Source organism: Xyrauchen texanus, chromosome 14, assembly GCF_025860055.1.
Source record: "Xyrauchen texanus isolate HMW12.3.18 chromosome 14, RBS_HiC_50CHRs, whole genome shotgun sequence".
Classification (NCBI taxonomy): Eukaryota; Metazoa; Chordata; class Actinopteri; order Cypriniformes; family Catostomidae; genus Xyrauchen; species Xyrauchen texanus.
The window spans coordinates 35,944,466-35,957,720 of NC_068289.1; the positions used below are offsets into that span (position 1 = coordinate 35,944,466).

At 38.5% G+C, this 13,255-nt stretch overlaps 1 protein-coding gene across 1 annotated transcript in view; it reads left to right on the forward strand.

Moving 5' to 3' along the window:
• Positions 1 to 13,255, forward strand: part of snx4 (sorting nexin 4) — a 29,192-nt gene that overhangs the window by 2,652 nt on the left and 13,285 nt on the right. Inside the window, exons 3-4 of the mRNA XM_052142974.1 lie at positions 11,135 to 11,273; positions 11,364 to 11,513. Of these exons, the coding sequence (XP_051998934.1) occupies positions 11,135 to 11,273; positions 11,364 to 11,513 (289 nt within the window). The remainder of the gene's footprint in view (positions 1 to 11,134; positions 11,274 to 11,363; positions 11,514 to 13,255) is intronic.

Sequence of the window (13,255 nt, forward strand, 5' to 3'; positions counted from 1 at the left end):
GCTGAAAATGTACAAAAAGTACGGATACATACACTGAAATCATTAAAACAAGTTTTATATTTGAAAATCAACAAACAACAAATAAAATTAGTAAACAAAGGAATATCAAATTAATCTAATAATAATTATTATTATTATTGGTGTGGTTTTATTATTATTATTATTATTATTATTGGTGTGGTTACATTATTACTATTAACTTAAACACACATTTTAAATTATCAAAATATGTTGGTTGGGTGACTAAACTACATAACATGTTATTACATAGCTATCTGAAATTCTTGATTCTGGTCACTCATCCTGAAACTCCGGCTTCTTTCATGTCTCACGCTCTCTCCTTTCATACGAACACTACTGGTGCCATCGTGCGTCTCTGTTATAGTTATCAATTGTATTAAAAATGAAATCGGAGGGTTTCAGTACTTGTATTGGACGATTGTTTTGTAGACCGCAACGGATTATAAAATAATTAAAGTACAGGTACAATTTTAAAACATTCATCTCAAATCACTATTTCATGTCCCCGTAATTATTTGAAAATCTGTGTATTAGTGGTATGAATGTACATCACTTAAGTGTTGCATGTATTTGTTATTTGTTACTGTCTTGATTTCTTGTTCATTTGTCTTGGTTCAAAGCGATGCACTTTATAGGAACTTTTCCTTTGCGGAAGCTTGCGTTTTTTACAAGTGAGATTTTTACTTATTTACTTATAAAGGTGATGGATGGTTGTCACGAAGATGACTCGCCAGATTGGATGCGTTGCCCTGTTTCGCAGCGACTGCAGACAGGGTTACCACCATCTACTAATTTTCCCTCAGCATTCTTATAAAATCCAAAATATGACCACACTTCTGATTTGGTCTTCTTGGAAGGTTGGAAATTCTCCCAAGCGCAGTTATTGCCTTCCGCCATGTTTTCACAATTAAAAAACCAACAATAACACATGCTGTGCCCATGCGTCAGACTCATGCTGGGTGTGTGTGGCAGCATTTACCGCGAGTTTTACAAATCACGGTAATCAACCAAATTAAAACCATTGGTCAGTTATTTAGTAACACATGTTGTAAATTCTCTAATGTCATATGCACAATCCAGAAATAATAATAGCTAAAATATGTAAGATTTTGGTTTTTGGAACATCCGTATGATACCAATTAATGCTGCATGATTAATTGAAAACGCAACATGGCCCTGCTCAATTACTAAATTCTAAAAGCCTGCATTTTAAAATATTGTCTGCATTCAGCACTTAATTCGGCGCTGTATGAGCAGGCATTGCTCTCTAGTGGTCTGGACACCATTATCTATTGTACCACTGTAGTACAGAGTTTTTACAGGGTTTTGTTCCTTTGGTTAAAACTATTTATTTTTCCATGATGTCGTTGACATTTCCGTGGAGTTGCCCAACATATGCATAGTATGAATTTGTAATATTCTATTGTCCTATAGGTTTTTTGTTGTTGTTAAAATCGGTTTTGGTTTTGACCAAAAATCTTCATATCGGTGCATCTCTAATTAGTATTAGAAGTTTATTTTGTGTAGTGCAAAGCTTAAGGATGCTTTACAGAAATTATACATAAAACATGGGGGCCTGGATAGCTCAGCGAGTAAAAACGCTGACTAACTCCCCTGGAGTCGCGAGTTAGAATCCAGGGTGTGCTGAGTGACTCCAGCCAGGTCTCCTAAGCAGCCAAATTGGCCCGGTTGCTAGGGATGGTAGAGTCACATGGGGTATCTTCCATGTGGTCGCTATAATGTGGTTCTCGCTCTCAGTGGGGCGCGTGGTGAGTTGTGCATGGATAACGCGGAGAATAGCATGAAGCCTCCACACGGGATATGTCTCCCCGGTAATATGTTCAACAAGCCACGTGATAAGATGCACGGATTGACTGTCTCAGACGCAGAGGCAACTGAGATTTGTCCTCCGCCACCCGGATTGAGGCGAGTCACTATGCCACCCTGAGGACTTCGAGCACATGGGGAATTGGGCAAATTGTGGAGAAAAGGTGAGAAACAAAACAAAAAAACATAAGAAACATATAACAAATATACATTACTAAACAATGAACAATGGGAGCCAACAATACAGTCACAGAGATGGGGATTCCTTGAGGCAGGAGGAAATGCAAACATCCTCGATTGTATTTCACCGCTAAACCATAGCACTGGAACAATATCAGACAAAATGGGAGAGAGTCCACCGCAAGGATGTAGTTATTGTGCAAAAGAAATACACACACCAATGGTAGATATTTCTATTCTTCTGATGCATTGCATATAGCCCATTTTCACTACCAAATTCTCAATGTTACTTGACATGGAACTGAATATATATATGATGGGATGCAGACAGCACAAAATCCCAGGTAGAACCTCAAAATTAAATTGCATCTGACCAAGCACATAGCGCTTTGCGTGTCCGTTTTTTAACATTTCTTTTTTAATTTACATTTTGTTTTAAACCTAGGCTCGGTGCTTGCTTACACAAATTACTTAGTGCTGTGTTTAAGACTTAGAGCTCTTAAGATCGGGCCCTAAGTGTTTGTGTGTTTGTTCCCTAATGTATTCTAAAATGTATCTTTCTGAATGCTAATTTTTATTGTTTCTAAATGTAATATATTTTTCATTTTCAGTACATTTTGTGTAAAATAATTATTTTACTTCAGAAATTGTTTGTATGCCTCATTGGCTATCATTCAGTTGTATTATACTGTATATATCAGCATTATATTGGCCATTAGCCACCATGATATATATATTGAAAAACCCATATTGGTCCAAAACAAACTGGAACCATGGAGTTGCATCACCTTTTCCCATTACAGAACCTCAGTTCGTTATATTTTAAATCTGCCTTTTCCTTGTGAATTTTAATAGCCTAGATAAAACAAGTTTACACATTGATGCTTTGAATGATCTCGCAGTACATCAAAGTGTCACAGCAGACTTGACTTGAAAATGTGAAAGTTTAAGCGGAGCTGAAGAGACCATCGGATTTCCTCCTCTAAAGTGCATCCACTTCATAGTGAATGTTTACACAAGACTACTTCCCGGACTAGGTCTGCCAGTCTAACAAATTCTTTACAGTGCTGAGCATCCTAAAAAAAACAAAACAAAAGAGAGAACTGGACAGGAAGTGACATGCAGCAGAAATGTTACTTTCACCTCTCGCTCTCACCCCCTCATCATTCTGCCAAGTTTTTCTGTTTTTCTTTAAAAAGTGGGACGTGTCATTTTGGAGAGTGTGATGAGTCAACAATTCAGGCAGATGTGCTTTGTCTGTGTTTCCAGCAGAGACAAACACTCATGCAGGCCAGAAAGCAATAATTATTTTATCACATGAATTCAAAACAATACTTTGTGGTCAAACTGTTTTGTGGCTTTTTTCTTCGATTTTTAACATACAACAAACATATTTATTTCTTTAAATAAAATGTGAGCCTGTTTCACCATTCACTTTCATTGCATCTTTTTTATGCAATGAAAGTGCATGGTGTTGGAGGCTAACATTCCGCCTAACATCTCATTTCATGAAGAAAAAAATCTTTATGGTTATAGTAATAGTAACAGTAATGGCCTACTTGACATAGCAAGCACCACTTCAAATTCTTGCCTATATCACATAATTATGCTCAGAGATAACTACACAGTGCTGTATTGTTGCACATTCCCATAAAAGGGAAACACATGTTTTTGTAAGGTCCATGTGGAAGGCATACTGCACATGCACAGTGTATTTATGTACAGCAGGCCATAGAGAGCAGTTTGGTGCCACTGATCTTGGGGGAAGTCATGCAGTGTGAGTGGAGAATGCCTCCAAGACAATCTGCACCTTCCCTCTGCTTTGATTTCATTGTGGATTCTAGCGTGAAGCACATTATATGCTCTCATTTCTTCCCTGGATCCCTCTGGATGTTAAGCTCTTATTTCAAAGTTTCTCCACACTTCGTTTCCTCTCTCATGTCATACATTTCCTTTTCAATATCGCTTACATTTTTTGCATTTTCTTGGATTTTTCCCATATGTATTATTCAGGTTTTCCACAACCTAAAAATATCAGACAATTAAAAAAATTGTGATTTCTGAGGCCTGGAAAAGTCATAGAAATTAAAGCGTTTCTGAAATTAAAGTGAAACCCTCTTTGGAATAGGTGTGTACAACGCAAGTTTCATCATGATACAATCTTATATTGATACCTCCGATGTTTGCTGATACCTCAAAGTCTGGCGCAATGCTATTTCGATTCAATCCAGGGACCTGCGATCAATATTACAATATTATGTGCCTATTTTACACAATAAATTACATTTGTTATCTCACAAATGCAACCAAAATATAATTTGAATATTTTATTGAGCTCTTTGAAATGTGCAAATCCAGTATCCAGATTGGGACATCCACAACAAAATAAATTAGTTGAAGTCAGAAGTGTGCATACACTTAGGTTGAAGTCCTTAGAACTTGACATCTTGGATAAATCAAAAGAAATCAGCCAAGAACTCAGGAAAAAAAACAATGGCGGACCTCCACAAGACTGGTTCATCCTTGGCAGCAATTTCCAAATGCCTGAAGGTACCATGTTCATCTGTACAAACAATAGTACGCAAGTATAAACCCCATGGGACCACATAGCCATCGTAACGCTCAGGAAGGAGATGCATTCTGTCTCCTAGAGATGAGCGAAGTTTGGTGTGAAAAGTGTAAATCAATCCCAGAACAATCAGCAAAGGACATAGTGAAGATGTTGGAGGAAACCGGTAGTCAAGTATCTATATCCACAGTAGGACAAGTCCTATATTGACATAACTTGAAAGGCTGTTCAGTAAGGAAGAAGCCACTGCAAAATGAAGTTAATAAATTAGGAAGTTAAAGCTCAGTCGCAAATGGGTCTTCCAAATGGACAATGACCACAAGCATACCTACAAAGTTGTGGCAAAATGGCTTAAGGTCAACAAAGTCAAGCTATTGGAGTGGCCATCACAAAGCCCTGACCTCCAATAGAAGATTTGTGGGAAGATCTGAAAAAGCATGTGCGAGCAAGGAGGCCTACAAACCTGACTCGGTTACACCAGTTCTGTCTGGAGGAATGGGCCAAAATTCCAGCAACTTATTGTGAGAAGCTTGTGGAAGGCTACCCAAAAAGTTTTACACAAGTTAAACAATTTAAAGGCAAAGCTGCCAAATACTAACAAACTGTATGTCAACTTCTGATCCACTGGGAATGTGATGAAAGAAAAAAAGCTTAAATAAATAAGCTTAAATAATTATCTCTACTATTGTTCTAACATTTCACATTCTTAAAATAAAGTAGTTATCCTAACTGATCTAAGACAGGGAAGGTTTTCTATGATTAAATGTCAGGATTTGTGAAAAACTGAGTTTAAATGTATTGGGCTCAGGTGTATGTAAACTTCAACTGGTCTTCAGTTGTTGAAAAATATTATACAGATAAATAAATTCTATAAAAAATAGTCACACAAGTGATCATCAATCGTTTGACACCTCGTTGCCTTGTAGAACGAGGTAAACATTACATGGACAATTTGTCATATTTACAAGAGTATGTGCTTGCTTCCAATGTTGTTTTGAAAAATGTTATTACAGCTTACTGTGATAAATGTTAGTAAGTGTGTTGATGTGTAGATATGAATAGTATTGTAATTGATGCTGGTGCAGGGCAGGTGTTTTCTCTTTCCCTTGTCAGCGCTTTTCAGAATGTCAGGGCTGTAGCCATTTGATATGGTTGAATTGTTCCATTGCACTTTAAAATATTGAAAGTTGAAAATCTTTGGGATGTGATGGAGAAGATTTACGGAGTGGTTCAACTGTCCCTGCGCCAATACTAATTTGATTACGGTGCGCATTTGTCATGGCATAGTTTCGACAACCTTATGCAACGTCACAACATTATTTCCATTCAGAGTTGCTTTAATTTTAGGCTGAGATCGTGTATTGATGACGGGAGAGGCGAACCACTCTGTAAAGTCTTCGCCAGCACATCCCAAAGACTTTCAATGGGGTTCAGGTCAGTGCTCTGTGGTGGCCAATTCCAGGTGACTGACGATGGCGCCAGTGTGTAAGGCAAGCCGTCTGTCAGCATCACGCTGCGTCTGCCTTTTGTTTGCTGCTGTTTTATTTCTGTGTTTTTGCTGCCGGGATGTAACTAGCCTTCTCGTATATGATCGCCAAACTTTGTTCGACATCCGAGTGTCCTGTGAAGCTTTGGGGCTGTCTAGAGATCGTTTGGGGGAACAGGCTGGAGGCCTCCCCCCATGGTTGTTTAACATCCCAGACTACCTGCGCTGTGTGCCGTGTGATTTTCCCCGAAAAAAGCACCACAGGAGACGTGGAAGGCGTGCCGGAGTGCTTGTTCGCCTCAAGGCTTACCTGAGGTCCTCGGATGTGCCTCATCCTCGTCTCCTCTGCGGTGGGGGTTGCGGTCGCCCCGCTGTTTGTGGCTGCCGGTGCTCGGAGGTCCCGCGCCTGCGGTGGATTCGGCCTGTTTTCCCCAGCCCGATTGCTGTTGCGTCGCAGCCTGTCGTGGCTCCTTCCAGCCTGACACATGGTGCCCCGTGGGCTGACACCGGGTGGGGAAACCCGGCGTCGGTGAGGAAATTTCGGCCTGACTGTCAACGTGGTGTGAAAACGGCTAATCTGCGAGCACTGCGGCGGGCCCCAAAGCCAGTTTGGATTTAACTCTTCGTATGGCCCTGATTAATGTCAGATCACTGGCCAACAAACCTTTTGTGCTAAATTATTTTTTTACATCTTATAAATTGGACTTTATGCTGCTGACCGAGACTTGGCTTCATGTTGGTGAGTCTGCTTCCTTTTCTGAACTTCTCCCTCCAAACTGTACATTTTTTAGCTCTCCTCGGATCACTGGTAAAGGTGGAGGACTTGCCACTGTGTTTAAATCCACCTTCCAGTGTCGGCTGTCTGCATCTGTCAACTATTCGAGCTTTGAGCTGCAGCTATTCGAATTAAATGCCTCTTCTCCGACGCTGTGTGCAGTTGTGTATCATCCACCGAAATTCAACAAAGATTTTATGCAAGACTTTGCCGATTTTATAGCAGGTCTAAGTTTAAACTATGATCATTTTATAATTTGTGGTGATTCTAACTTACATGTATGCTGTGAAAACAAACCTATGGTTAAAGACTTCTTAAATCTTCTTAACGCTTTTAATCTCACTCAGTCGGTGTCTGGCCCAACACATGAAAAAGGACACACATTAGACCTTGTGCTGTCTCATGGCTTGTGTGTTCATGTAAATGAAATATGTAACATGTATTTCGGATCACTTCCCTGTCTTATTTACGATTACAGTCCCATGTTTTGTGGTCAAGTCTCCTTTTTCACACTGCCGCCGTGTAATTAACAGTCAAACCCCGGCACAGTTTTCCGCTGCTTTCAAAGACTCTGTGCTCTATAACTTGGATGGAGGTGATGTTACTGGTGCTGATGGACGTATAACTCTTTTTAATTCAACCTGCACAAACATCTTAGACTCTGTAGCTCCTTTGAGGATGAAACGCACTAAAGCGCTTTCAGAGCCTTGGCTAAATGACACCACCCGAGCAATCAGACGTACATGTCGGCAAGCTGAGAGAAGGTGGAAGAAAGACAAACTCAGAGTGTCATATGAAATTCTACAGCAATATCTATCTGATTATCAGAGAGCTGTAAAATTTGCAGAATCTGATTTTATTTCGAAACTGGTCGCAAACAACCGTCACAGGCCACAGGTTCTTTTTAACATGTTTAACACCATTACAAATCCCCGCAACTCTGTTCCTATTACACCTACATTGGACCTCTAACTCTTTCCTAGAATTCTTTGTTGAGAAGATTTTTGCTCTTCGATCTTCTGTAACCACATCCTGCGACCATGATCCCTCTGTTCCTCCTATATGACTTGCGGTACTAGATCAGTTTGAACCCATATCAATCTTCTCCCTATCTGAGGAGGTCCATCATCTGCGGCCCACAAATTGTCCCTCAGACAGCATTCCCTCTCGTTTGGTTAGAGAAGTCTTTGATACCATTGGACCATGTATTTTTTCATTGATAAATAATTGTCTTGTTTCTGGTCATGTTCCTTCCGCCTTTAAACACGCTGTTGTACAACCCCTGCTAAAAAAGGAAAATCTCAACCCCTCTGTTCTCTCCAACTTCAGCCCCATCTCTAAACTGTCCTTCTTATCTAAAGTCTTGGAGAAAGTAGTTTTTATGCAGCTGCAAACTTTTTTTAATCAATAACTATGTTTATGAAAAGTTCCAGTCCGGCTTTAAATCCCGTCACAGCACTGAAACTGCACTTTTAAGAGTTTTTAATGATTTGATTTTAACTGTTGACTCAGGAGTCTCTGCTGTCCTAGTGCTCTTAGACCTCACTGCTGCCTTTGACACTGTGGACCACTCAATCCTCTTGTCACGGTTGGAAAATTGTGTGGGAATCAAAGGTACTGCACTAAGGTGGTTTCAATCCTATCTAACCGACAGGAGCTTCTGTGTCCACCTTGGTGATTATTCCTCTGAAACGGCCCCATTTACCTGCGGTGTCCCTCAAGGTTCTGTCTTAGGCCCCATCTTATTTTCTTTGTATATGCTGCCCCTGGCCTCCATCTTTGAGAGGTACGATGTCTCTTTTCACTGTTTTGCAGACGATATTCAAATTTATTTGCCCCTGAACGTAAAAAAAAAAGGGCTCACTGCAGCCCCTGTTTGATTGTATGAAGGACATTAAAACATGGATGAATCTAAATTTCCTCAACTTAAATGGAGACAAGACAGAGATCATAGTGTTTGGACACCCTGAACTGCTTGATGTAGATTCTCTCGGCCCTTTAGCTTCAAACAGCCGCTCAACTGTGAGGAGTCTTGGTGTTGTGTTGGATGGTGCATTTAAGCTTGATAAACAGATATCCGCCACTGTTAGATCGTGTTTTTTCCTGTTGAGAACTATAGCCAAGGTAAAGGCTTATCTCCCTCCTAAAGATTTGGAGAGGGTGATAAATGCCCTTATAACTTCCCGCCTTGACTATTGTGACTATTGAAAATTATTCCTCGTGCTCCCTGAACCACTCTTTCCCATTTTGAGCCCGACAAATCTTGGGATTGTCGCATAATGTTGTTGAGCCTAAACCTGTTCCAATTGAAGCAACCCCAGATCAAAACCATTATTTAAATCCAAACGTGAACTTTTTTTGGGACAGGCAGTGTATTAAATGGCTTGGTTTTAATAGTCAATAAATTTTCATCATTTTGGTCACATTTTGGTCACATTTGAGCTTTTTAAGAAATTCATGTATTTAATCAAGCAATCTAATATTATATTGCATATGTTATATTTTGTTACACTTTTATTGTTTAATTGTATAATTTGTAAGAGAGAGAACCACTAATCGCGACCACGAGGAGGTTACTTCATGTGACTCTACCCTCCCTAGCATCCGGGTGAATTTGCTTGCTAAGGAGACCTGGCTGGAGTCATTCAGCAAACCCTTGATTCGAACTCTCAACTCCAGGTATGGTAGTCAGCATCAATACTCACTGAGCTACCCAGGTCCCCCAAATACCAGGATTCTTAATCAGCACACTGTCAACTGTGCACCAGAATCAATACAGACACATTTTTACACAAATATTACATTCAAGCGCATGATACATTGTTTCCTGTGATGTGTAAATACATTTATATAAGTGATTGACAAAAAATCTCAAATTGACAATTAAAATAAAAGGATTAAAAGAATGAAATGCAACCAAAAGATAAAACTGTGAATAATAAAAGAAGAAAATACAAAGAATAAAGAGGCCTAAAAAGCAAGCCTAGTTAAAATCATTGATATACTACTTTGTTGTCACAGGACCTCACAATGTTGCATATTTAATTTCTGCAAGTGGCATCCACTTATCATGAAAATATGTTTAATTTGCATTTTGTAATCAAATTTTGTGTCAAAATGTGTTAAAAACATTAAAAATGCCATTCTAAAAATTCACAAACAGCCCTGCTTTGTAGTAACAATGTCACAATAGCCCACACGGCCCAGGTGACATCAGCAGAACTAGATAAAACAAAGAGCATATTATTACATTTTTATTTAAGATTATGAAGATTAAACTTTTTTTTTTTAATTACTTGCAGCAAAGAATATTCATTCACAATAAGACCAGGAAACAGCTAATTTTGATTTCATGTTCATAAACAAAAGCTTAAATGTGAAGTTCATCCAAAAATGAAAATTCTCTCATCATTTACTCACCCTCATGCCATCCCAGATGTTTGAGTTTTTTCTGCAGAAAACAAAGATTTTTAGAAGAAAATCTCAGCTCTGTAGGTCTATAAAATTCAAGTCATTGGTGACCAAAACTTTGAAGCTACAAAAAGCACAAAGGTTGCATAAAAGTAATCATAAGACTTCAGTTGTTTAATCCATGTCTTCTGAAGTGACCTAATTGTTTTTTGGAGAAAACAGACCAAAATGTAACTCCTTTTTCACTGTAACATTTTTTTATTTCCAGTTATGCTCCGCTCTGAAATATTGTCTTGTTACAAAGTGCTCTTTATCAGTTCAGTCTTTATGAAAGGATCCATAAAATACTTTGTAAGCACAGATAGTTGGAAAGTCATGGAAATTTGTTGGTAAAAAAGGTGTGGGATACATGATTATTGCACAGTAAGTATTTAGTGTCATTAGACCCTGCAAAACAGTTTCTTCAGTACAGGGGAAAATGTATACACCTGTACCTGCAGTGTGATTTAGTGGAATTCTACTCCCAAATTGCCAGTGCAATGGGAATTCAGCAAGATTACACATCGCTGTTTGGCATGTGTTTGAAAGGGCCTATAAATGACTGCTTTCACAAACCAGAACTATGCAGCCTCACCCTATGCAACCCCATAGATCTCTGCTGTGTTTAGATATTTTACATACATTTTATTTCAAATTTGATATCAGCTTAAACGTTTAACCAACCTCACCTTTTACCACTGAAGTGTTTTTAATATTTTGGAGAGATTTGTATATCCATGTTTATACCAACCCTATCCCTAACTTCACATATAAAGGTTATTTAAAATCTTGTAGTGATCTATTCATTTATCATATTTTCTCATAGGCCAGTGGATGCTGCTTTGGAGGGGACCAATCCTGTTCCAGATTCTCTTTGGAGGCGTTACAGCGAGTTTGAGCTCCTTAGAAACTATTTGTTAGTCACCTATCCATTTGTGGTGGTTCCACCTTTGCCTGAAAAACGGGTATGCAAACAGAATGCTCTGGTTACTGCCACCTGTATTTTTAATATGCATTCATACATTGTAACTTTTTTTGGTCTGTTGGTGCAACAGGCTGAATTTGTTTGGCACAAGCTATCGGCAGACAACATGGATCCCGATTTTGTGGAGAGGCGTAGAGTCGGATTGGAGAACTTCCTGCTCCGAGTGGCCTCACACCCAGTCCTGTCCTATGATAAGATCTTGTATTCGTTCCTCACAGAGGTAGAGAGCTCTCATCGATGCTGTCTGGAGGATGGTGTAACTTTTAGGAAATGTTTTTTCAAACCAGTAGCACGCAGAGTATGTGAGTAGAGTGTAGCAACGAGCAGCGATTTTCAACCATAACTTAAAGCATTCTGACACCACTCTGCTCCAACTTCACTCCAGGTTTTCCATTTCACACTCCTCGCTCCATAGCAAAATTTTGCATGCAGTTACAGCTTCACTGTAAAGTTCTTTCGATAAAGGCTCAAGATAAAGTGAATGCTTGAAAGTGCAATTTCCATATTATTGTAATTAAATTACTCAAGGTCAGTAATATATTCAAAATATTTTGGATTACTTCTTCAGCACTGATTAGATTTTTCACTTGTTTTGACTATAACTAACCCTAACTCTGCCAGTACAGTAAGACAAAATACACATGTTAAAAATACATTTTCTGAAAAAACATAATATCTTATGCAGTGTTGTTTCTAAAACAAGATAAATCTAATTGATCTTGTTTTAAGGATTTTTTGATATTTTTACAGGAAAATTATACAAAAATTATTATCAAGAATATGATTTTTGCCCTAATATCAAAGGTCTTACTAGGAAAAAAGAAGTTATGATCCAATTTGAAATTTCTTGATAAATAAATATGATTGTGTCTGGTAACGTGCATGTAAAATGGGGGCCAGTGGTGACTCAGCGGTTAAGGCTCTGGGTTACTGGCCGGGGGTTCAAGCCCCAGCACTGCCAAGATACCACTGTTTGGCCCTTGAGCAAGGCCCTTGACCCTATCTGCTCCAGGGGCGCTGTTTCATGGCTGACCCTGCACTCTGACCTCAGCTTAGTTGGGATATGCGAAAACAACTGCATTTCATTGGCTCTGTACCTGTACTCTGCACAATGACAATAAAGTTGAATCTTAATCTTAATCTTAGAAATAGCATTTTAGCTTAGCATAAAGCTAACAATTTACACAAGGTTTATTTCTATTTCTTCTGCTCCAAACTTACTTCAAACTTATTTCTCTGTCTGCTCGTATGAACACATCATAAGAAAGTGTTTCACCACTGTTCAAATGCACTTTGGATCGCATCATTTATATGCATAAATGTTTTCCATTTGTAAGGACTAAATATTAAATGAAATAAATTACAATAAAATGCAAAGTAATCTCTTCAATAATCAAAATACTTTTTGAATGTAACTGTATTCTAAATTCCAATTATTTAAATTGTAACTGTAGTGGAAAACAGTAACTTATATTTTGTATTTTAAATACGTAATCCCGTTACATGTATTCCATTACTCCCCAACACTTCCCGACTATAGATTTAATTTCCATATGAAAAAAAAATGCATGTTTTTTTTTCAACATGACATTTTATATTAGGCTTCACACTTTTGTGTGTCACGTTCACACTGCGTCATTCATTTTTGCTAAACGTTTTGTACTGTATGTTTCCAATAGTATTTCAATTATTCCATCTCTTTATTAATTACGACTGCTAATAGTCTATTAACACTATTTACTTCACGTAGAATTCTTGCTAACATGCTATTGCATTATGGCCGTTAACGTGTAAGGCTTGTCATCAAGAAGTGGGATTGGTAACTCCGCTCCAAAGTCCACAACGCTTACATTCTCTGATCCACATTTTGTAATAGTAGACAGGATGTTCATGTTGGTCCTGACCAACTGAATTCTGCTTTTGTGAAGAATTGAATTTAGATTTCCACATTTTCAGATGCTG